This window comes from Haliotis cracherodii, unplaced genomic scaffold (assembly GCF_022045235.1).
Source record: "Haliotis cracherodii isolate W230 unplaced genomic scaffold, xgHalCrac1.p SCAF_13, whole genome shotgun sequence".
In the NCBI taxonomy this organism is placed as follows: Eukaryota; Metazoa; Mollusca; class Gastropoda; order Lepetellida; family Haliotidae; genus Haliotis; species Haliotis cracherodii.
In genome coordinates this window covers 40,949,408-40,975,846 of record NW_027266268.1, presented here as the reverse complement: position 1 = coordinate 40,975,846, position 26,439 = coordinate 40,949,408, and the positions used below count along the sequence as shown (strand labels likewise).

Genomic DNA, 26,439 nt, shown 5'->3' with positions numbered 1-26,439 from the left:
ATTTCCAGTCTGCAGAAACTGTCATCAAATCAACATATATGGATGATTGTATGAATTCTGTTGAAGATGAGGAAAGGGTCTAGAACTCTATGAACAGCTGCAAGTCCTATGGTCTAAGGCAGGTATGCAAGCCAGAAAGTGGACATTAAATTGCCTTCAGGTACTAGATGGCATACCTGAGGGAGATAGAGTGAATTAGGTAGATCTCAACAAAGGGCACTTGCCATCAGTGAAAACTCTTGGCCTATTGTGAATAGCTGCAAATGGTCCCTATTACCGATGACAAAATCTCAAAAAGAGGTTTCCTTAGATATGTTGCCAAGCTTTTTGATCCGTTGGGTTTCCTTGCACCATTCATTGTCACTTTTAAAAAAAAAACCTACAAGAGATGTGGATTGCGGAGATGAGTCGTTGAGAAACAGAATAGAACAATGGTTAGGAGATCTGAATGGTCTAGACACAGTGCAGGCTCCCAGGCGTCTTTGCAGTGATAAAGATATCAGTTCTCTGACTTTGCATACCTATGTTAATGCCTCACAGATTGCATATGGAGCGGTTATATATGCAGTAACTGCCTAACCAAATGGTGACAAATTGAGTAGGATTGGAGTACGATTGGCACTAAATATCACGGAAGCACTTGATGTTGGCTTGAAAAAGGCGGTCTTCTGGTGAAACAACATGAATGTGTTATTCTGGATTAGAAATTACAGCACAGCAGAATTTTCAGATCTTTCGTGGCCAACAGGGTAGGGGAAATCCAGGATGCTAGAAGTCCCTCACAGTGGAGACATACTCCTACAGAAGCAAATCCTGCTGACTTGATTACCGTATTTTCTTGAGTATAGTGCGCACTTTTTTAAAAAAACAAAAAAAACACAGCTGTGTAGAAGGGGGTGCGTATTTTACACACCATATTGAGCTTTGATGTTTTTTTTCCTCCCATAGAAAGACATTCCCGTGAGCATGTAACACCGGAAATACCATGTCAACAAATCCATACTGAAGTATGCAAATTAATCATGTAATTACACTGTCTGGCTATAAAAAAACGTCTTTGTATATCTGGACTAATGTTTGCAACTAATTTCATTAATTTTATTCAAAATTCCTTTTAAAATTGTTTAAATTAATTTCGGATAAATCATGTGTGAAGCAATGAGAAGATCGCACAACTCACCGTTATGAACAGCAACCACGGTCAGATTACCACTACTGATGCCTTGAAAAAAATTTAGTTGACAGACAATGGATACATATATCATAAATGCCATACTTTTACATGTTAAAAGTCATATTTGTTATAGTTTGACAATTCTATGTCAACACGTAGTTCTCGCGATCACGTGCGCGAGAGCCTCGATGGTGACTGGTCAAACTGGTTCCATGTGAAATCTAACAATCGGCAATAGTGATCAGCTGCTATGCTTTAGGTTATTATTATTATTATTTTAAAAATATTTAGTACAAGCTGCAACTAAATTAACAAGATATTGGAATATATTATTCCTGATAAAAAAATTAGTTTCAGATACAATTTTTACCGATCCTTGCATTAAAATCCTGTAAAGTTATATCATTGGGTGTGTCGTGACCGAATCACCGGTAGATTCCAAGAAAACATGTGAACAGCTGATTGCTGTTTCTGGTTTAGTTTATGAGAAAATACACAAGGTAATCTTAATCCCTGATGTAAAACAATGTCTAGCAGAACAAAAAATACAATTTAAACGGTAAATCAACATTTTTATCTCAAATTTCAAATTTGTACTGACCAAATTTCTCACCAACCGTTCATTTACTGGAAATCGCTGAAGGGGTACGGTGTAATGTTTTTCTGCGCATAATATTCAAATTTTTTCTTTTTTCCAAAATACTGAATACTGGGGTGCACATTATACTTGGGTGCGCACTATACTCAAGAAAATACGGTAGTCGAGGAGCAACAGTTCAACAGTTGGTAGCTAGTTCATTGTGGTGGTCAGGTCCCTCTTATTTAATAAGAGATGAAACTGAATGGCCAGAAACTAAGCTGAAATCTATCAAGGTAGATGAGCAAATAGAGGTGAACAGAAATAGAATTCAATCTGCAAGTTTTCTTTCGGTGCCCTGTGAGTCATGGCGACTTGGACCCTCCAGATTCTCTCGTGGAGAAGACTCACACGAGTGAATGCATGGATTTACAGGTTCCTTCAAAACTGTATAGCATCAAAAGATGATAAAAGTTGAAGGAGAATTATCACCAGATGAGATAAGTGACGCTGAAAACAGAATCATCATGGATGTGCAGAGGGAATCTTATCCAAAATGAATATTCATCATTGATGTCCAGAAAGCCATTACCATCAGGGTTGAAAATCCTGAACCTTCATCCTCAGCTGGATGACAATGGGCTCACGAGGTTGAAGGGATGTTTGGAGTATGCTGAATAGTTACCTCTAGATACAAAATTCCCAATCATTCTGCCCCAAGCCCTGAAACAGCTGAGTGACAACACTTATCGTCAACCATTATCATGAGGAAGGTAAGCATGTCGTTGGAACTAATCAAACATTAGCTTCACTTTCAAAAAGATACTAGATTATCTCTGGTAGAGAAGCAATTCGGTCATGGGAAATGAATAAGGCAAGGTCAGTTCAACCAGTTATGGCTCCTTTGCCCAAAATGAGAGTTTAACTTCGAACCATTAAACAAACTGGGGTAGATTATGCTGGGCCATTCATGATCGTTCAGGGTCGAGGTAAACATCGACAGAAGCATTACCACTGTCTCTTTACATGCTTGTCGACCAGAGCCGTTCATTTGGAAATGGCCCATGGATTGGATACAGACTCTTTTCTAAACGCCTTTTATCGGATGACTAACAGAAGAGGTCTCCCTGAGTTGGTATTATCTGATAATGGTAACAACTTCGTTGGTTTGGTCAAGGAACTGAAGGAGCTGTTCCTGCTCCTTGGTGAGGATTCAGTGAGACGGTCACTTGCAATCTCATTAAAATCAGATCTTAGTTCTCGCTACCACTAAACAAAGATCTGAGGACATCCCATTACGGGTCATGTCAGACTGACCTTGCGCGAACTATGACCGACCAATGGAATGACCAATCAGAAGGTAGCTTTCTCATGCTTTACGGCACAAATTTCAAATTGGCGACTATGCTTCGAGACATATTTTGACAAATTCTCAATTACAAATTTGAAACCTGAACAAAAGAAATTCTGGAATGGCTAATAGATGGTCTAGATTGTATGGATTCAGTTGTTAAACCCATAACTATCATTCGGAATACCCCATGTTTAAGTTTTCAAGATTGCATGATTAGAAATCACATTCCGACTGTCACTTTCATAATCTGGTAAGCGACTCACTGATTGGTCGTGTGAAAGGTCGTTCTGACGTGACCCCTGATGGGATGTCTTCAGATCTTTGTTTAGCGGTAGCGAGAACTAGGGTTTTAATGAGATTGGGTCACTTGCAAGCAAGGGGCTGAAATGGGGTTTCAAGCCCTCCCATGCATCACATTTTGGAGGGATGTTTGAATCCATGATAAAAGCTGCCAAGCGTACCATTTTTGCAATCCTTTGTGCTGGTGATGTCACAGATGAAGAGTTGATGACAGCTTTCACTGGAGCAGAGGCTCTTATCAACTCTTGTCCGTTGACGTACCAATCTGCTCATCCACAAGACAGTACACCTCTCATGCCAAATCACTTCTTACATGGCCAGATTGGTGGCGTGTCGCACCTGACACAGTTGACAGAAAAGAGTTCATCCATGCAAACGTGGAGAAGAATTCAAGAGTTGGCTCGTTTCTTTTGGCGGCGGTGGATGAGAGAACGGTTACCAAGCCTCAACACCAGAAGAAAATGGCACACACCTCAGAGGGATTTACAAGTTGGAGATGGGCTTCTTCGAGTGAAACAAATGGTCTTGATTAGCATTCAAGATGATAGTTTTCAATCTATGATTGACAGAAGTCAAACATGGAAGGGGGTATGGATTGAAGACATCTTAAGCTTGAACAGATAGCTGGAATGCAGCTTGCTTCGCTTAGAAAACAGAAGAATGACATGGCACGTACTGTCCGAGCATGTGCAAAACGAGGTTAATCAGACTAACTTGAGTTGGGTTCAATTTGGGTTTGATATCTCGACTCAATAGGATGTACATTCGTCACATTGGCATGATACTGTAAATCTTGAAATTAACGCGAGCATGAATTAAATCCGAAAATTGTGAGTGGTCTTTGCTCGCAATATTAAACATCACATTTATATCAACAATAAGACATTTTGGATAGCAGAAATACCAACTTAGACAAACACTGAAAACAAACAACTATGTATTCCACATCACTGTTTATTGAGCAGCACTTGTAACAAGTATATAAACAATGCCATTCAAACACTAATTACAAGAGTGTGTGACCCCTTTGAACTGTCCATACTATTATTGATATTGTGTGTTATTCAGAATTACATAAGAGTGTGTGACACCTTTGAACTGTCTATACTATTATTGATATTGTGAATTATTCAGAATTACATAAGAGTGTGTGACCCCTTTGAACTGTCCATACTATTATTGATATTGTGAATTATCCAGAATTACATAAGAGTTTGTGACCCCTTTGAACTGTCCATACTGTTATTGATATTGTGTTATTCAGAATTACATAAGAGTGTGTGACCCCTTTGAACTGTCCATACTATTATTGATATTGTGAATTATTCAGAATTACATAAGAGTGTGTGACCCCTTTGAAATTGTAGTATTGACAACATTGCGCCTTACTGGAGGATTATGAACATGTGTGTAACTCCATGCCTCTCATTGTGCACGTGTGTGCCACTGTTGAACTCCATGCCTCTCATTGTGGACGTGTATGCCACTGTTGAACTCCATGCCTCTCATTGTGGACGTGTGTGCCACTGTTGAACTCCATGCCTCTCATTGTGGACGTGTATGCCACTGTTGAACTCCATGCCTCTCACTGTGGACGTGTGTGCCTCTGTTGAACTCCATGCATCTCATTGTGGACGTGTGTGCCACTGTTGAACTCCATGCCTCTCATTGTGGACGTGTATGCCACTGTTGAACTCCATGACTCTCACTGTGGACGTGTGTGCCACTGTTGAACTCCATGCATCTCATTGTGCACGTGTGTGCCACTGTTGAACTCCATGCCTCTCACTGTGGATGTGTGTGCCACTGTTGAACACCATGCCTCTCATTGTGGACGTGTGTGCCACTGTTGAACTCCATGACTCTCACTGTGGACGTGTGTGCCTCTGTTGAACTCCATGCCTCTCATTGTGGACGTGTGTGCCACTGTTGAACTCCATGACTCTCACTGTGGACGTGTGTGCCTCTGTTGAACTCCATGCCTCTCATTGTGGACGTGTGTGCCACTGTTGAACTCCATGCCTCTCATTGTGCACGTGTGTGCCAATGTTGAACTCCATGCCTCTCATTGTGCACGTGTGTGCCACTGTTGAACTCCATGCCTCTCATTGTGCACGTGTGTGCCACTGTTGATCTCCATGCCTCTCATTGTGGACGTGTGTGCCACTGTTGAACTCCATGCCTCTCATTGTGGACGTGTGTGCCACTGTTGAACTCCATGCCTCTCATTGTGCACGTGTGTGCCACTGTGGAACTCCATGACTCTCACTGTGGACGTGTGTGCCACTGTTGAACTCCATGCCTCTCACTGTGGATGTGTGTGCCACTGTTGAACTCCATGCATCTCATTGTGGACGTGTGTGCCACTGTTGAACTCCATGCATCTCATTGTGGACGTGTGTGCCACTGTTGAACTCCATGCATCTCATTGTGGACGTGTGTGCCACTGTTGAACTCCATGCCTCTCACTGTGGACGTGTGTGCCACTGTTGAACTCCATGCCTCTCACTGTGGATGTGTGTGCCACTGTTGAACTCCATGCATCTCATTGTGGACGTGTGTGCCACTGTTGAACTCCATGCCTCTCATTGTGGACGTGTGTGCCACTGTTGAACTCCATGCCTCTCATCATGGACGTGTACAGGTTACATTTTCCATGCAATTCACACTACCAAGAATTCCTGGAAATCATGCAAATCACCTAACAGGGGAAACTATTTTATGACCAGAAAAGTGGGAAGAATATTATTGGTTTAATAACCAAGGGCAGTTTCTGAGGTAGGAAGGTTGTGACGTAGGAATCCGGATTTTAACTTTAGAGCAGATCCGAGGTAAGTCAGTTTGTTGTGTGTCTGTCTTAATCTTGCTGTCACCAGGAACTACCATCAGCACTGGCATTTCGTCTGAGACTAAAGCCTTCTTGCTCTTAACTTAGTGGCAGATAGGGTTGGATGGTTGGACCAGACACACATGAGGGTATAAAATAAGGGTGTGCAGTATTACCGGTACACTGGTATATTGTGGTGCAAATTTTCAGCAATACGTATTGTGATATATTTGTAAATGTAGCAATAGCAATTGATCTGGAGATGGAAAATAGCATCTTTCTGATACAACTTGCATCTGACAATCTTTTTATTAATTAGCGTGTGCACATCACAGCCATCAATCTTCTCACAGCGGTAACCTTTTTGCAGAGCTCTCTATACCGAGAGTATAACAAAGGAGTCACACGCTGGGAAGGAGCTTGCTCTACCATGTGACCGTATTATCTCCCTTTATCGCTGCTGCAATACAAAATGGCAGATGATTTCGACATCGTCGTAAATAAGGGACACTGACTGATGGTATCTGACATTAATACAGAGTATAACTCTGATTAACTCATGGGCCTGACACTGTACGCCTTGCACATCCCCTACGGTAAGGAAGAGGGTTCACTGTAGGCCCTGCACATCCCCTACTGTAAGGAAGAGGGTTCACTGTACGCCCTGCACACCCCCTACTGTAAGGAAGAGGGTTCACTGTACGCCTTGCATATCCCCTACTGTAAGGAAGAGGGTCCATTGTACGCCCTGCACATCCCCTACTGTAAGGAAGAGGGTCCATTGTACGCCCTGCACATCCCCTACTGTAAGGAAGAGGGTTCACTGTACGCCCTGCACATCCCCTACTGTAAGGAAGAGGGTTCACTGTATGCCCTGCACATCCCCTACTGTAAGGAAGAGGGTTCACTGTACGCCCTGCACATCCCCTACTGTAAGGAAGAGGGTTCACTGTAGGCCCTGCACATCCCCTACTGTAAGGAAGAGGGTTCACTGTACGCCCTGCACACCCCCTACTGTAAGGAAGAGGGTTCACTGTACGCCTTGCATATCCCCTACTGTAAGGAAGAGGGTCCATTGTACGCCCTGCACATCCCCTACTGTAAGGAAGAGGGTCCATTGTACGCCCTGCACATCCCCTACTGTAAGGAAGAGGGTTCACTGTACGCCCTGCACATCCCCTACTGTAAGGAAGAGGGTTCACTGTATGCCCTGCACATCCCCTACTGTATGGAAGAGGGTTCACTGTACGCCCTGCACATCCCCTACTGTAAGGAAGAGGGTTCACTGTAGGGCTGGGTCAATGCACCAACTGTGATCCGATACGTATCACGATACCTTGTTCAGATCCGATGCGTAGCATGGTACCTTGTTCAAGATCCTATATGTATCACGATACTTGCATGTGCTCTTATCTGTGGTGCGTAAGCCATCTTTTTCATGGACCGATTTTCAGTTGGCAGTGTCAAGTATGGCGCAATGGATGAAAATATTTACTTTTTCACCACTAATTGGAGTTTCGTGCAACAGACATTAAAGTAAACATTTAAGGTATGAATACTTGTATCAGGAAGTTAAATATCACGATCCACTGATGCATCAGTCTATCATCCCACCACTAGTATACTGTAGCCAAGGTACAAGAACAGTAGTTAATCAAGGTGTCGGCTACATCTCAGCCAGAACACAAACGACTAGCAAAATACAGTAAAGTACCATATCCATGAACCTAGTGCCAAATTGATTTGCAAAATTACCTCATCCACAATAAATATTGAAACACATGTGGCCAGACAATCCAGTGATAGACATCATGAGCATCGATCAAAGCAATTGGGATGAAATGACATGCACAATAAAAGTCAGTCAGTCTGACCACCCGAACCTGTCAGTCGCCTCTTACGACAAGCATAGTTGCTTCTTACCGCAAGCATGGGTTGCTGAAGACCTATTCTATCCCTGATCTTCACGGGTCAAGGTGTTATGTGCCAGGTTCCCACAAGTTAAACAAAAGAAACAACAATTACAATATGTGCAGTGCCTCACCTTGTCTCTTATTTCTCGAGATATATCCAGGTGGCGGACACAGCACACAATGGCCTCATCAAACTTTCCCAGGACTTTGAGTGTATTTCCAAGGTTGCCGCTAGCTTTGGCTTCCCCCATCCTGTCAGCAAGAGCTCTGAAACACCAGTCAACGGGAAGTCAACAGTAAGTCCATACTACGTCTACAGTAAGTCAACAGTAATTGAGTGAGTGAGTGAGTGAGTGGGTGGGTGGGTGGGTGGGTGAGTGAGTGAGTGAGTGGGTGGGTGGGTGGGTGAGTGAGTGAGTGAGTGAGTGAGTGAGTGAGTGAGTGGGTGGGTGGGTGGGTGAGTGAGTGAGTGAGTGAGTGAGTGAGTGGGTGGGTGGGTGAGTGAGTGAGTAATTGAGTGAGTGAGTGAGTGAGTGAGTGAGTGAGTGAGTGAGTGGGTGGGTGAGTGAGTGAGTGAGTGAGTGAGTGAGTGAGTGAGTGAGTGAGTGAGTGAGTGAGTGAGTGAGTGAGTGAGTATGGTTTTATGGTGCTTTTAGCAATATTCCAGCAATATCACAACGGGGACAACATAAATGGGCTTTACATATTGTACCCCTGAAGAGAATCGAATCTGGGTCCGCGGCATGACAAGCAAACTCTTTAACCACGAGGCTACCTCACCGCCCCCAAAATTAGTAAACAGTTGGTCCATAGAAGTCCACAGTAGGTCTGTAGTAAGTCTTTTACATATCAGGTCATTCAGTTCCCAAATCACTTTTCATCATTAATGACCGATTAATTTCCTGCTTCTTTAGACAAAGCCTAAAGCAGAGCTACAGATAGGCTGCATATTTGCGTAAAATACCCCATCCCCACCCCAAACTATTCAAAACACAATTACTTTCAATTAACTTGCATACAGAAAAGCATGCATTAATGGAAAACTCAATTGTCAGAAAACAGCACACGTAAATACCCAATGAAGATTTTTCAGCATGCATACAAGAGAGGTAATATTGGGCCTACTGACATAACAACAGACATGCTGGAACAGATTGTTAGTGGAAGAAGTTGTAGGGTCAGACAGTGCCAGCTTTTGGATAAACTTCTTTATTTTCTATGTAACAGGTTGCTACAGATGCCATTTGTTTGATAGAAGTACAAGCACCTTTAGCAAACATCACATTGCAAGAATATAAAACCTGACATCCTTAAAAGTCAAGTCAGTCTCCATCGATGATGTTGTTGACCCACATGATGCCAGAGACCCTGGTGTTCCTGGCTGATGGGTTTGAGTACAACCAAAAACATGTCAACGTCATAATTATCAAGTCGTACCAATTGACCAACTGACCAACATAAATCAATAATTATCAAACATTAATGGTGGTTGCTATGGTTACATGTTGCACAAACACATACTATGACCTACTCCAGCACAGCAACATAGTTTTGACATGCGCCTTCAATGAAATACATCCCTTTTGCTGAACACTACAATGAAATACATCCCTTTTGCTGAACACTACAATGAAATACATCCCTTTTGCTGGACACTACAATGAAATACATCCCTTTTGCTGGACACTACAATGAAATACATCCCTTTTGCTGGACACTACAATGAAATACATCCCTTTTGCTGAACACTACAATGGGAACAGTAACCGTTATGATTGACCCTGTAACTCTTCAATGTTTCAATCCATGCATTTTGTAAATAGTCACCTTCGTCCATCTAACATATATACATGAAACAATAGGATACCATCATGACTGCCACAGACTGTAATATGTTTAATGCATTGTCACCTCACTGTGGGATATATAGACAAGAGCTCCAGATAAGCTTTTGGTGCTGTGGGTATTTTACCCATGCATTTTAAAATCATTGGGTATCAGTAATTCTATCTGGGTATTCAAATTTCTGTTACCCACTAGTTTTTACACATGTGGGTATTTAAGTTAAATATTTAAAAACACTATTCATCTAGTCCCTGCAAACTGGTGTTGTGTGGGTTGGAGAGCTTTACAGAACTCAAAAATACCACCATACTTCCACAAGAAAGTGTGATGGCAAATGATCATGATGTAACTGTCATCGTTGAGTTTGGCAAGGTTGACGGAATGCCCGTTTATAATTTGAAAATAAGTTGCTGATTTGCTAATCGAATACGCAGGGTTACTTCACAATATTTTGATAATACACACAAGTTTTAATTTTGTAGCGTATCTGTAATGTTCGTTGCACATTTGATACGCTTGGATTTTATTTTACTGCATATTTCTGCATTTCTGATGCATATTTTACGCAGATACGCAGCTTATCTAGAGCTCTGTAGACTGTAACAGGTTGTATACATTGTTCTGAATAGAACACCTCACTGTGGGATATATAGACTCTAAATGTGTTGTATACATTGTCAAACACAGATCACCTCATTGTGGGCCATAGAGACTGTAACAGGTTGTATACATTGTTCTGAATAGAATAGAACACCTCACTGTGGGATATATAGACTCTAAATGTGTTGTATACATTGTCAAACATAGATCACCTCATTGTGGGCCATAGAGACTGTAACAGGTTGTATACATTGTTCTGAATAGAATAGAACACCTCACTGTGGGATATATAGACTCTAAATGTGTTGTATACATTGTCCAACATAAAACACCTCACTGTAGGATGTACAGACTGTCATTGACTGTAACATGTTGTATACAATGTTCTATATAGCACACCTCACTGTGAGATGTATAGACTGTCATTGATTGGAACATCTATACATTATTCTATATGGAACACATCAGAGTGGAATCTGCACACTGTAACATGTTGTATACAATGTTCTATATAGAAGACCTCACTGTGAGATGCATAGACTATCACTGACTGTAACATGTTGTATACAATGTTCTATATAGAACACCTCACTGTGAGATGCATAGACTAGTATTCCAGTTATATCATGGCGTGTCAGCTTAATGTGGGAGGAAAGCCCGAAGTGATGCAGGTTTCAGATGTTTACCACTTCGGTGAAACCCACGAGGATGGGTATGGTGCTGACAAACCTTGAAACATAACCGGGATTCGAACCCACAATCATAGGTTTCTGGCGTGCCCCAGGGATGCAACTCTGCACAACGAATCACGGCACCTTAGACAACCTGGCCCCCTATACTACATAGAACACATCAGAGTGGGATACTTACACTGTAACATGTTGTATACATTGTTCTATATAGAACACCTCACTGTGGGATATATGCACTGTAACATGTTGTATACATTGTTCTATATAGAACACCTCACTGTGGGATATATGCACTGTAACATGTTGTATACATTGTTCTATATAGAACACCTCACTGTGGGATATATTCACTGTAATATGTTGTATACATTGTTCTTTATAGAACACCTCACTGTGAGGTAGACTGTCGAAATGTTTGATAGGCATTACTTAGAAGTTGACGAATGACAAAGTAGACACAATCTATGGATAACAACTTCTTTAATACTGTGAAGGTGACGTTTCTGTAAAGATCCTTATACCGTTGTCAAGCAAGACTGTCTAAGACTGTATAAGGTTCTATACTGAAATGTCGCCTTTACAGTATTAAAGAAGATGATATCCATAAATTGTGTCTACTTTGATATAGACTGTCATTATTCTAGACATTATTCTATACAGTTTATTTTTTATTTTGTTGTTTAACACCGCAATCAGGATTATTCCAGCTGTATGACAGCGTCTATAAATAATAGAGTCTGGACCACACAATCCAGTGATTGACATCATGTGCATCGAGCCACACAATTGGGATCAATGACATGCATCTACCAAGTCAGCGAGCCTGACCACCTGATCCCATTAGTCGCCTCTTACAACAAGTATAGTCGCCTTATGTATACATTGTTCTACATAGACCACCTCACATTACTGACATAGATTATAACATGTATACATTGCTCTATATAGAACACCTCACATCACTGTCACAGATTATAACATGTATACATTGCTCCATATAGAACACCTCACATCACTGTCACAGATTATAACATGTATACATTGTTCTATATAGAACATCTCACATCACTGTCACAGATTATAACATGTATACATTGTTCTATATAGAACACCTCACATCACTGTCACAGATTATAACATGTATACATTGCTCTATATAGAACACCTTACATCACTGTCACAGATTATAACATGTATACATTGCTCTATATAGAACACCTCACATCACTGTCACAGATTATAACATGTATACATTGCTCCATATAGAACACCTCACATCACTGTCACAGATTATAACATGTATACATTGTTCTATATAGAACACCTCACATCACTGTCACAGATTATAACATGTATATATTGTTCTATATAGAACATCTCACATCACTGTCACAGATTATAACATGTATACATTGCTCTATATAGAACACCTCACATCACTGTCACAGATTATAACATGTATACATTGTTCTATATAGAACACCTCACATCACTGTCACAGATTATAACATGTATACATTGCTCTATATAGAACACCTCACATCACTGTCACAGATTATAACATGTATACATCGCTCTCTATAGAACACCTCACATCACTGTCACAGATTATAACATGTATACATTGTTCTATATAGAACACCTCACATCACTGTCACAGATTATAACATGTATACATTGTTCTATATAGAACACCTCACATCACTGTCACAGATTATAACATGTATACATTGCTCTATATAGAACACCTCACATCACTGTCACAGATCATAACATGTATACATTGTTCTATATAGAACACCTCACATCACTGTCACAGATTATAACATGTATACATTGTTCTATATAGAACACCTCACATCACTGTCACAGATCATAACATGTATACATTGCTCTATATAGAACACTTCACATCACTGTCACAGATTATAACATGTACATATTGTTCTATATAGAACACCTCACATCACTGTCACAGATTATAACATGTATACATTGCTCTATATAGAACACCTCACATCACTGTCACAGATTATAACATGTATTCATTGCTCTATATAGAACACCTCACATCACTGTCACAGATTATAACATGTATACATTGTTCTATATAGAACACCTCACATCACTGTCACAGATTATAACATGTATACATTGTTCTATATAGAACACCTCACATCACTGTCACAGATTATAACATGTATACATTGTTCTATATAGAACACCTTACATCACTGTCACAGATTATAACATGTATACATTGTTCTATATAGAACACCTTACATCACTGTCACAGATTATAACATGTATACATTGTTCTATATAGAACACCTCACATCACTGTCACAGATCATAACATGTATACATTGTTCTATATAGAACACCTCACATCACTGTCACAGATTATAACATGTATACATTGTTCTATATAGAACACCTCACATCACTGTCACAGATTATAACATGTATACATTGTTCTATATAGAACACCTCACATCACTGTCACAGATTATAACATGTATACATTGTTCTATATAGAACACCTCACATCACTGTCACAGATCATAACATGTATACATTGCTCTATATAGAACACTTCACATCACTGTCACAGATTATAACATGTACATATTGTTCTATATAGAACACCTCACATCACTGTCACAGATTATAACATGTATACATTGCTCTATATAGAACACCTCACATCACTGTCACAGATTATAACATGTATACATTGTTCTATATAGAACACCTCACATCACTGTCACAGATTATAACATGTATACATTGTTCTATATAGAACACCTCACATCACTGTCACAGATTATAACATGTATACATTGTTCTATATAGAACACCTTACATCACTGTCACAGATTATAACATGTATACATTGTTCTATATAGAACACCTTACATCACTGTCACAGATCATAACATGTATACATTGTTCTATATAGAACACCTCACATCACTGTCACAGATCATAACATGTATACATTGTTCTATATAGAACACCTCACATCACTGTCACAGATTATAACATGTATACATTGCTCTATATAGAACACCTCACATCACTGTCACAGATTATAACATGTATACATTGTTCTATATAGAACACCTCACATCACTGTCACAGATTATAACATGTATACATTGTTCTATATAGAACACCTCACATCACTGTCACAGATTATAACATGTATTCATTGTTCTATATAGAACACCTCACATCACTGTCACAGATTATAACATGTATACATTGTTCTATATAGAACACCTCACATCACTGTCACAGATTATAACATGTATTCATTGTTCTATATAGAACATCTCACATCACTGTCACAGATTATAACATGTATACATTGCTCTATATAGAACACCTCACATCACTGTCACAGATTATAACATGTATACATTGTTCTATATTGAACACCTCACATCACTGTCACAGATTATAACATGTATACATTGTTCTATATAGAACATCTCACATCACTGTCACAGATTATAACATGTATACATTGTTCTATATAGAACACCTTACATCACTGACATAGATGATAAGAAGTAGTGGATATTGCACAAACTTGCATACAGGGATTTACAATGGACTATTTATTTGCCTGTTTCCTTGTCTTTACCATATAAAATTACACTTCCTATTGTGCTTGGCATTGTTTTATATGGAGAGATTAAGATTTTGTTGTAAACTAACCTGGAAATAGCAAACAGCTGTACACATGTTTTCTCCCAATCTACCAGTGATTCAGTTAAAAAATACCCAAGAATATAACTTTACTGCAACAATTGCACGAAATTGTATCTGAAACTATCAGAAATAATATATTCCAATACTGTGTTATTTTAGTTGCAGCTTTGACATTATAAATTTAAAATAATAATACCATTAGGCGACACTTTTTTTATTTCTTGGTTTACGGATGCGGCCCTCTTTCAAAGTCCAAATGTTAAAAAAAAATAAAATTACCCTTTTTGTCATTATCGCCAATCTTTTCATAAAAAAGTTCAAACAAGAAAAGATTTCATTTCCTCGTCGAGCGTATAGCAAAGGGAAGTCACTCTGATATTTCTCGCTGGGATCCTTCTCTAATACCATCAAAGCTTGTCAACGCAAGCACAGTGGTGACCAGTTTAACTCTTTCAACACAGTTGGCCGGTCAAGAAGCCACACCGCTGGGTAGACCGACCAAGTCACATCAAAATGGTTTAAAATTTTATTAATCTACTTGTCATATCATTCATTTATTAAATCTATCACATTTCACAATGTCTGAAATACGTATTCCATTTGATTTTATCATTTTATATCTATAGATTAAAAATATATTCACTTGACACTATTTCCCGCAATGTTATTGAAAATATAATTCTGGGACATACTTTGACAACAGGTCCTCATCAAACATGTCAACAGCAAAATAAAGACGTTTCAAGCAAATCTTTGAATATATTATACAAAGTAATAAAATCAACAAAAATATATCTAAAAGACGTCTGTGTTATTCATACGAAGCTTTGAAAACGGGGGTATTTCCTCATGTTTGTGAACGGACAGCCACTATCATCGGGGAAATAGGTGATGACAGATATTATTTGTAATTCTTTTTAAAATAATGTTCCGACTACGTAAACAAATGAAAATAAAAAAGAATTAGGTAAGTGGATTTCATCAAATCTTATATTTGCCGAAAATTGTTAAATTTTCGCTTCAATGGTCTTTAATCAGGACAAAATGAATGTTTTAGCTTACAATATTTTTATTTAAAACAAACTTTATTAAGTTGTTAATGAATATCTAAATTATGTTACACACATAACTTTCATATCAATAAACAATAGGATTAATTAGACCTTTCAAATAGTGTCTGGCCAAACATGTAGTAGCAAAGATGTTTTACAAGCAGATAATCTCCTTGATAAATGTTGGCTTCATCTATCCCAGAAAAGTCTCTGGGAACTTGGTGTCACAGCAGTAATCTTCTGGTTGGCTGGTGTTGAAAGAGTTAAACATTGCCCGTGCTGCCAAAATAGCAGCGTCCTTCAGCAGGTATAGAACTTTGGTACAGCTGATTGCTATTGCTGGATTCTTTTACCTATGGAACAATGTGAAAGGTCACCACTGAGTCTTCTCGTGGCTATTTCGATCGTGAAAAGATTTTGTTGACATAAAATAGAAAAACTACAACTAATATGAGCTAGTCATAGAAGTGGTTTCCTTGATTGAATTGAAACTTACTGATTTACAGAAAACTGTCAGAACACTGAATGGATTTGTTATCAGAACAGGAACATCCCCCACGTGCCTTGATTTAACTGACTTCAATCATTCTCAATTTGTATGCAAATAGTATGCAATATATATTGTGTGGTAAAATCCTGACTTGTTGTACATGGAGAAGTGGACACAACAGTGATTCTAACCAGGAATAGGTAGGACACAGAACCAGCCAGTCAGTGTGTTAGATGTAGAGGGGGGGGGAGGTGTGTGCTACAGAATCTTGGACTCCCATATCATTCATTCTCAACACGAGGGGCATGTAAAGCTTTTCAGTTAATTCTTAATTTAGGCAAGCCCAAGACATGTGGCATGTATGCAGGAGACTGTGACAATGTATGTAACCTTGAGCCTACTGTTGCCGATCAACACCGTCATTAACAGCTTAGCCTCTGCTCATTGACTTCTCAAGCCATCAGTTGCCTGTCAGTGGCTTGGATTAAATCTATTCCTTATCAAACGCCAAACTCAATTGCTCCTACAAGCATTTCTTCACAAACCAATTATATTAAGGGGATAAATTATGCCTGTGGCATATCCAGTGGTTTCTGCCCAAGTGGTGGTTTGTCTCAGCACAGGCAGGCTAGCCCCAACACAGTGTCACCTGATCTAGTCACACCTACTTACTGCACACAACAAACATCTACTCTACTGACCATGCACAGCTGCTAGTCAGTCTGTACAAGCCAAGGTCACAGTGTTATTATTAACATAAGCTAGACACCACAGTTGGACAGCATGCTTGGCGGAGGGAAAAGCTATCACCAATAGGGCATTTAAATCAGTCTCGGCTACGACAGTGCCAGTCAGAGTGCCCGCTAGGAATCCATTAATCCCAATGTGCTTGTTCTCATGAAAGTACCCTTTCTACCTCTAAATATTCACTGATGTCAGTAAACAGAAAATTATTAAAATTAAATGATTATGAAAATCTGGTGAGAATGAATTACATGCCTGCTTGCATGAAGCAATTACAGTGCCGTTACTGACATCAAAGTTGCACCCAGATGGATGCACACAGACAGAAGGTTAAACACGGTGCTTTACAAATGACAGGACTGCCAAAAAGACAATCCCATGCCACACAGCTGACGTCCACTAGTACATTTCCACGATGTCCACACACTGGGATGGCTATCACATGGAAGACAGAGGCACAACACACACCCACCTGGCCAGATTCAGGTCATGTTTGTGGTACTCCAAGGCCTTGACATACTCCTGCAGGTAGAAGTACGCGTTGCCCAACTGACTGTAGATGGCGCTCAGGGTCTTTAGATCGTCGGTGCCGGCTTGCACGGCCGCCTCGAAGAACTGTACTCCTGTGTGGCAGTCCCCTGCCTTGCAGAGTCTCTCCCCTTCCAGGGCTAGTTCCATACAACTACACTCCAGCCTCTGCAACACAGAACAATCAATATTCCAGGGCAGTCGGCGCCATCACCGCCGCCTCACTTCGGGAGAAGGAGGAGGACTCTATAATAACTTTACATGCATGCACGACACACTGCTTCGTTAGCTGACGCACTGTTCATATACACTGTACAAACTGTACACTGTACTCACTGTACACCAGTCATTATACACCACACTACACCAGTCATTATACACCAAACTACATCGGTCATTATACACCACACTACACCAGTCATTATACACCACACTAAACCAGTCATTATACACCACACTACACCAGTCATTATACACCACACTACACCAGTCATTATACACCACAATACACCAGTGATTATACACCACACTACACCAGTCATTAAACACCACACTACACCAGTCATTAAACACCACACTACACCAGTCATTATACACCACACTACATCAGTCATTATACACCACACTAAACTAGTCATTATACACAACACTACACCAGTCATGAAACACCATACTGTACACCAGTCATTATACATCACACTACACATGTCATTATACACCATACTAAACCAGTCATGAAACACCATACTGTACACCAGTCATTATACACAACACTATACCAGTCATTATACACCATACTGTACACCAGTCATTATACACCACACTACACCAGTCATTATACACCATACTGTACAGTAGTCATTATACACCATACTATACACCAGTCATTATACACAATACTGTACAGCAGCCATTATACACCACACTACACCAGTCATTAAACACCATACTGTACACAAGTCATTATACACCATACTGTACAGCAGCCATTATATACAATACTGTACACCAGTCATTATACACCATACTGTACACCAGTCATTATACACCATACTGTACAGCAGCCATTATACACCATACTGTACACCAGTCATTATACACCATACTGAACAGCAGCCATTATACACCACACTACATCAGTCATTATACACTATACTGTACACCAGTCATTATACACCATACTGTACACCAGTCATTATACACCATACTATACACCAGTCATTATACACCATACTGTACAGCAGCCATTATACACCATACTGTACACCAGTCATTATACACCACACTACACTAGTCATTATACACCATACTGTACACCAGTCATTATACACCATACTGAACAGCAGCCATTATACACCACACTACACCAGTCATTATACACCATACTGTACACAAGTCATTATACACCATACTGTACAGCAGCCATTATACACCATACTATACACCAGTCATTATACACCATACTGTACACCAGTCATTATACACCATACTGTACACCAGTCATTATACACCATACTGTACACCAGTCATTATACACCACACTACACCAGTCATTATACACCATACTATACACCAGTCATTTTACACCATACTATACACCAGTCATTATACACCATACTGTACACCAGTCATTATACACCACACTACACCAGTCATTATACACCATACTGTACACCAGTCATTATACACCATACTCTACACCAGTCATTATACACCATACTATACACCAGTCATTATACACCATACTACACCAGTCATTATACACCACACTACACCAGTCATTATACACCTTACTGTACACCAGTCATTATACACCACACTACACCAGTCATAATACACAATACTGTACACATGTCATTTTACACCATACAGTACAGCATTGTCATTATACACCATAAAGTACAGCATTCATTATACACCACACTACACCAGTCATAACAAGCATGAAATACTCACATCCCCCGCCAGTATGACATGTCGGGTGTGTGCAATGCATTAGCTCCTGTGAACTATGTTCACTGGGCCTTTTTGTAAATGGCCTAATTGCAGCACTAAAAAAAAGTGATTACTGGTGTTGTTTTTCCATCTGCAGTTTATGATAGAATATGTTACTGAGTTTGTAATGAGTAAGGATGAGACATATGGACGAACAAGTTCTTTATTACAATTATGAGCGATGGTTTCGGTGTAGGTTCTATCAAGCAAGTGAAGTACAGAGTATGGTTGACAAGAATATATATTGTTTATACAGTTGAGTAGGTTTAAGATCAGTTACACTGTTTTATTTGTAATGAGTTGTGTTTCTGTATGAAGTTATGCAGCAGTCAGTGAATGCAACAACTGTGTCCATGACACTTTTGGAGGAACATACACTCAAGCAATGCAGAACTTACCAACAAGAAAGGAAAAGTATTCAATACTGTGAGATGACATTATGTGCCAAGTTTGATGAAGAAATATAGTACTGTTTTCAAGATCTGCTCCGGAAACGAGGACTACCACCATTTTCTGTCTAAATCAAAGTCGTTGCCATGGAAACTCAAAAAATAACTTTTTTTAAAATCCCAAACTATCAAAAGGCACCAGTTCACCACTAGATCTATCCATGTGCCAAGTTTGGTGAAGGAATATGGTACGGTTTTCAAGATCTGTTCCGGAAACAAGGACTACCGCCATTTTCAGTCTAAATCAAAGTCGTTGCCATGGAAACTCGAAAAATAACTTTTTTTAAAATCCCAAACTATCAAAAGGCACCAGATCACCACTAGATCTATCCATGTGCCAAGTTTGGTGAAGAAATATGGTACGGTTTTCAAGATCTGTTTCGGAAATGAAATGTGACGGCCGGACGGACAGACGGCACCCATTCCTATATCCCCCTTCCACTTCGTGACGGGGAATAATAAACGATACTGTACAGCAGCCATTATACAGCATACTGTACACCAGTCATTATATACCATAAAGTACAGTAGTCATGATACACAACACTGCATACCTGTCATTATACACCATAAAGTACAGCATTGTCATAATACACCATAAAGTAAAGAAGTTATAATGCATCATACTGTACACAAGCCATTATACACCATACTGTGCGCCAGTCATTATACACCATACTGTGCGCCAGTCATTATACACAACACTGTACACCAGTCATTATAAACCATACAGTACAGCATTGTCATTATACGCTATAAAGTACAGTAGTCATAATGCACCATACTGTACACAAGTCAGTATACACCATACTGTACACCAGTCATTATACACCATACTGTACACCAGCCATTATACACAACACTATTCACCAGTCATTATACACCAAACAGTACAGCATTGTCATTATACACTATAAAGTACAGTAGTCATAATGCACAATACTGTACACCGGTCATTATACACCATACTGTACACCAGTCATTATTCACAACACTATTCACCAGTTATTATACACAACACTATTCACCAGTTATTATACACAACACTATTCACCAGTCATTATACACCAAACAGTACAGCATTGTCATTATCGCCATAAAGTACAGTAGTCATAATGCACCATACTGTACACAAGCCATTATACACCATACTGTACACCAGTCATTATACACAATACTGAACACCAGTCATTATATACCACACTACACCTGTCATTATACACCATACTTTACAGCATTGTCATTATACACCATAATGTACAGCATTGTCATTATACACCATACTGTACATAAGCCATTATACACAATACCATACACAAGCCATTATACACCATACTGTACACCAGTCATTATACACCATACTGAACACCAGTCATTATACACCATACTGTACACCTGTCATTATACACCATACTGTACAGCATTGTCATTATACACCATACTGTACATAAGCTGTTATACACAATACTGTACACAAGCCATTATACACCATACTGTACACCAGTCATTATACACCATAATGTACACCACTCATTATACTCCATACTGAACACCAGTCATTATATATACCACACTACACCTGTCATTATACACCATACTGTACACCTGTTATTATACACCATACAGTACAGCATTGTCATTATACACCATCAGGTTAAGAAGTCAGAATGCACCATACTGTACACAAGCCATTATACACCATACTGTACACCAGTCATTACACACATTACTGTACACCAGTCATTATACACCATACAGTACAGCATTGTCATTATACACCATGAAGTACCGAAGTCATAATACAAAATACTGTACACAAGCCATTATACACCATACTGTACACCAGTCATTACACAAATTACTGTACACCGGTCATTATAAACCATACTGTCAACCAGCCATTAAAAACCATACTGTACACCAGTCATTGTTATCCATCCTGTACACCAGTCATTTTACACCATATAGTACAGTAGTCATAATGCACCATACTGTACACAAGCCATTATACACCATACTGTCAAACAGCCATTAAACACCATACTGTACACCAGTCATTACACACATTACTGTACACCAGTCATTACACACATTACTATACACCAGTCATTATATACCATAAAGTAAAGTAGTCATTATACACAACACTGTACACCTGTCATTATACACCATACAGTACAGCATTGTCATTATACACCATATAGTACAGTAGTCATTATACACCATACCGTACAGCAGTCATTGTACACCATAATGTACACTTGTCATTATACACTATACTGTATAGCAGTCATTATATACTGTACTGTAAAGTAGTCAATATACATAATACTCTATAACATTGCCACTATACATCATACTTAAAGTAGTCATTATACACCAAACGGTACAGTAGTCATTATGCATCATACTGAAGACAATCCTGCGATTAGTTCTTGGAAAACTCAACTCCAAAAGCAGATTTGGTGTCAAGGTCACCAAAACTGACTGGTGTCTGCGGTGTCTGTATATACACCATAGTTCCAAATATGAAGACAATCAAGTGTTTAGTTCTTGAGATATCGCGGCAACACCGTTTTCCAACTCAAAAAGCAGATTTGCCTGCTGTGACAAACCAGTATCTAGAAGGGTTATTTTGTCATCTACACGATAGTAAACTTGCCTTGAGTCTTACATTACTGTAACTTGAGATTTTATTGGTTTCTAATAATGCTTTCTTGCTGAAATCTGCTACAAGATTCTTGATTTGTCAAATTTGAGCATGTGACCTAAAGCAGCCAATCAAATTACAGCAATGGAAAAGTCCTCATGTATGATGAATTTCAGGTTTTGACAAAAGTTTTTGTTAATTTGTGTTATTCTGAACGTATTAAGCAGGAAATCGCAATCGATATAAAAAAAATATGTACATGCGTGGATGTATCGTGCCAGATTACGAGCTGTGACAAATATGTTTTATGCATATATTTTAGCATTAAACATTGTGTCCGTGCAGAGAAATCGAGGCGACAAAAGATGTAATTTGACTCACATTACACGTGATCGCACGAAAAGATGAAAATAATAACTCAGATGTAAGTTTGGCAACTTTAAGAAGTATTTTTGTTTTTTTTAATCACATAGGAAGCGTGTAGGGACGGGTTGTTTTTGTGTCACATGCAGACATCTGTAATCCATTGACAGGCAGTCACGCCTACAAGTGACTCTCTCTCACTCTCTCAGGCTGTCTTTCACTCGCTTGTTCGGAGAGCTGTCTCTTGTACGCGTAACCGGGCTGTGGGACGACTTGTTTACCAGTTGCAAGCAGTTTGAGGAATGTAGACATGTTTCAAGGTGCTGGCACACAGGTATGCGTTCGTGTGCCCGAAAAAGTATATATATGTTGTTTCACTACGACGAATAAGCTTTAAGAAAATACTGAAATTATATTTCTGAGAAATATACACATAGGAGAAAATCGCTGTCCAAAATCGGCAAATTTGGCTCCAATTTCGTACATTTCTCTCCAAATTTGACTCTTATAATTGATTTTTCTACATTTTATATCTTCCACCATATAATATATTACCCATTTCAAAATTGTTTTCGTTATACGTGATCAAAATACATTTCTTCCTTGTTCTAACCACGAAACTACGCGCTAAATAAATATTGTGCATATTATACACGCACCATTCTGATTCAGACACATTTAGTGTAACAAGAAGGATGTTCCAATTGTATATTTTAGTCAGGCGTCGGTTACCTCCCTTTATCGGCTTGTCGACCAGTCACTTGTACACGAGACGGTTTGCCCAGTTTCGAAGAAAGTAAACATGTTTCAACGCGATGGCAAATGGGTGTGCGTTGGTGTGCGTGAAATAATTCATATATTTTGTAACTCTACGATGAATAAGCTTTTAGAAAATACTACATGTTAGTTTCTGAAAAATATGTACATAGGAGAAAATCGCTGTCAAAACCAGAACATTTTGCTCGATTTTTCTCCGAATTTGACTGTTTTTTTTTTTTCTTATGACATTTTTTTCATGTCATTCGATAACTAGTAGAATGATCAATAACTGTACTTAATTTTGTTTTATTATTTTCACAAATAACGCTTGTAGAGACATTTATGTGCAACATGGAGAAATCCATGATCCACTGACAGGCCGTCACACATACGAGTGACCCTCTCTCAGGTGGTCACTTATACGCGAGACGGGAGAGCCGTCTTGCGTACACGTTACATCCTCTACTGTAACATGGAGGTATACTGATGTTGTAACAAAGTCCCGGACAAATCTGATAACCAATAAAGTCATGTATAACTGGGCCAGTCATATGTAACTACGATCTTAAATTATGGAGAAATATACACGCTAAGAACATGAAGAGTACCTTTCAGGGTCGCGAATTTGGGAACAGATCAGGAGGTATTTTGTAACACTACGATGAATAAGCTTTTAGAAAATACTACGTTAGTTTCTGAAAAATATGTACATAGGAGAAAATCGCTGTCAAAAACAGAACATTTTGCTCAATTTTTTCACATTTTTCTCTGAATTTGACCGTTTATTATTTTTCTTATGACATTTTTTTCATGTCATATGATAACTAGTATGATTATCAATGACTCTACGTAATTTTGTTTTATTATTTTCACAAATAACACTTGTAGAGACATTTATGTGCAACATGCAGAATTCCAAGGTTCACTGACAGACCGTCATGCATACGAGTGACCCTTCTCAGGTCGAGATAGAAATTATTTTTAAATACGAAATATGATTATCAACAGAAATACTCATCAGTCAGTTTCATCGATAAATAAACTGTGCCTAAGGGGCACGCAGGTAAGTAATTCACTGTGCCATTACAGTTTTAGGTGTGTCCTCTGCACGATGCCACTAATAATTTGGAACCCTGCACTAGATACACACAGTGTTCCAGTAATTCTGTATATAAATTTCATCATGACACATCACAATGATAGATACAAACTTCATGACAGTGTTACAGACATTTTAACAATTGTCCTGACCTGCATTGTGTGAGAGTCCTCCCGTCTTCCGTTCTACTGAACTTCTTGTAAAGGTGAAGGTCGTATGCCCGTTGACCTAAGTGAAGGTCTGTAGCAGTTAGAAGGCGGAGTTCAGCGACAACATTAAGGCGAAGGTCAATGACATCATTAAACGAAGGTCCTTGAAAGGCTATAGGTGAAAGTCATTTGCAGTACGAATGTGAAGGTCATTGCAGCATGAAGGTGAAGGTCTGAAGGGACTATCAAGTCCAAGGAGTGAAGTCACTGCAACAGATAAGTCACAGATCATCTAGACAGCTGGAGGACCAAGCAGTTAGGTATTCGAAACCTGAACTATCACATCTCAACACAGCCAAGGCAATGCGGCACACGTGGGAATGTACTCAACATTTAAAAAAAAAACCAGCCACTGAACAACATTATGAATATTGCAAAAAGAAAATCGGAAGATGTATGTTAAATGTTCCTGATGATTACACATGCAGAGCTCCAGATAACTTTTTGAGCAATTGAGTTTTCACTCTAGGGTTTCTATTTTAATTTGGTTATTACATTTTACATTCCCATTCTTTCACAACACGTCAGGGTACATCTTCCCGATGCAAGAAAGTTAACTGACTTTAAAAGTCCAGTTTCCCTCCTTGCGGAACTAGGCTGGAATTCTTGGGCTCAATCGTAGCGCCACCAGTGGCTATTACGAGTTATGTCCCTCCTCAGATTCCACCTCTCAGTATCACTTGCATTTGTTTAAAACAAAATGGCAGCGCCCAGTCAAGACGATCTGATCGATAATCAATATCTATATTGTGATCAAATGGTTCTTTCGTGAAGTGCATCAAATCACGTGAGCACCTTGATTAAAAACATGAAAAGATTTGGAAAATATTTGTTGACAACAAGTTGGCGGTACACCTGCTTTGCAAATCCTGCAATCGACTGAAATCTGCATGACAGTTTATGAACCAGATTTCAATTTCATTGCACGATTTTGATTGGACTATGCATAGACTCGTTAGTCCAGCCAAATTCTAACTCCATAATACCAGCCTAGTTCGGCAAGGGGGGAAACTGGACTTTTATAGTCAGTTAACTCTCTCTTACATTAGTACCACATTTCAGGACATTTGGACAGAAAATAGCTGAGGACATAAATGAT

The 26,439-nt window shown here is 39.2% G+C and overlaps 1 protein-coding gene across 2 annotated transcripts in view; it reads right to left on the bottom strand.

The window, feature by feature from the left end:
- LOC139459940 (G-protein-signaling modulator 2-like) overlaps nucleotides 1-26,439 on the bottom strand; it is a 72,893-nt gene that overhangs the window by 32,875 nt on the left and 13,579 nt on the right. The window contains exons 2-4 of one of the 2 annotated variants that reach the window (XM_071241676.1): nucleotides 25,284-25,547; nucleotides 17,761-17,984; nucleotides 8,277-8,412 (exon numbers count right to left, since the gene is read on the bottom strand). In XM_071241676.1, coding sequence (XP_071097777.1) covers nucleotides 8,277-8,412; nucleotides 17,761-17,984; nucleotides 25,284-25,289 — 366 coding nt within the window. In that variant the 5' untranslated portion in view covers nucleotides 25,290-25,547. The remainder of the gene's footprint in view (nucleotides 1-8,276; nucleotides 8,413-17,760; nucleotides 17,985-25,283; nucleotides 25,548-26,439) is intronic. The other variant, XM_071241677.1, reaches the window with a different exon arrangement.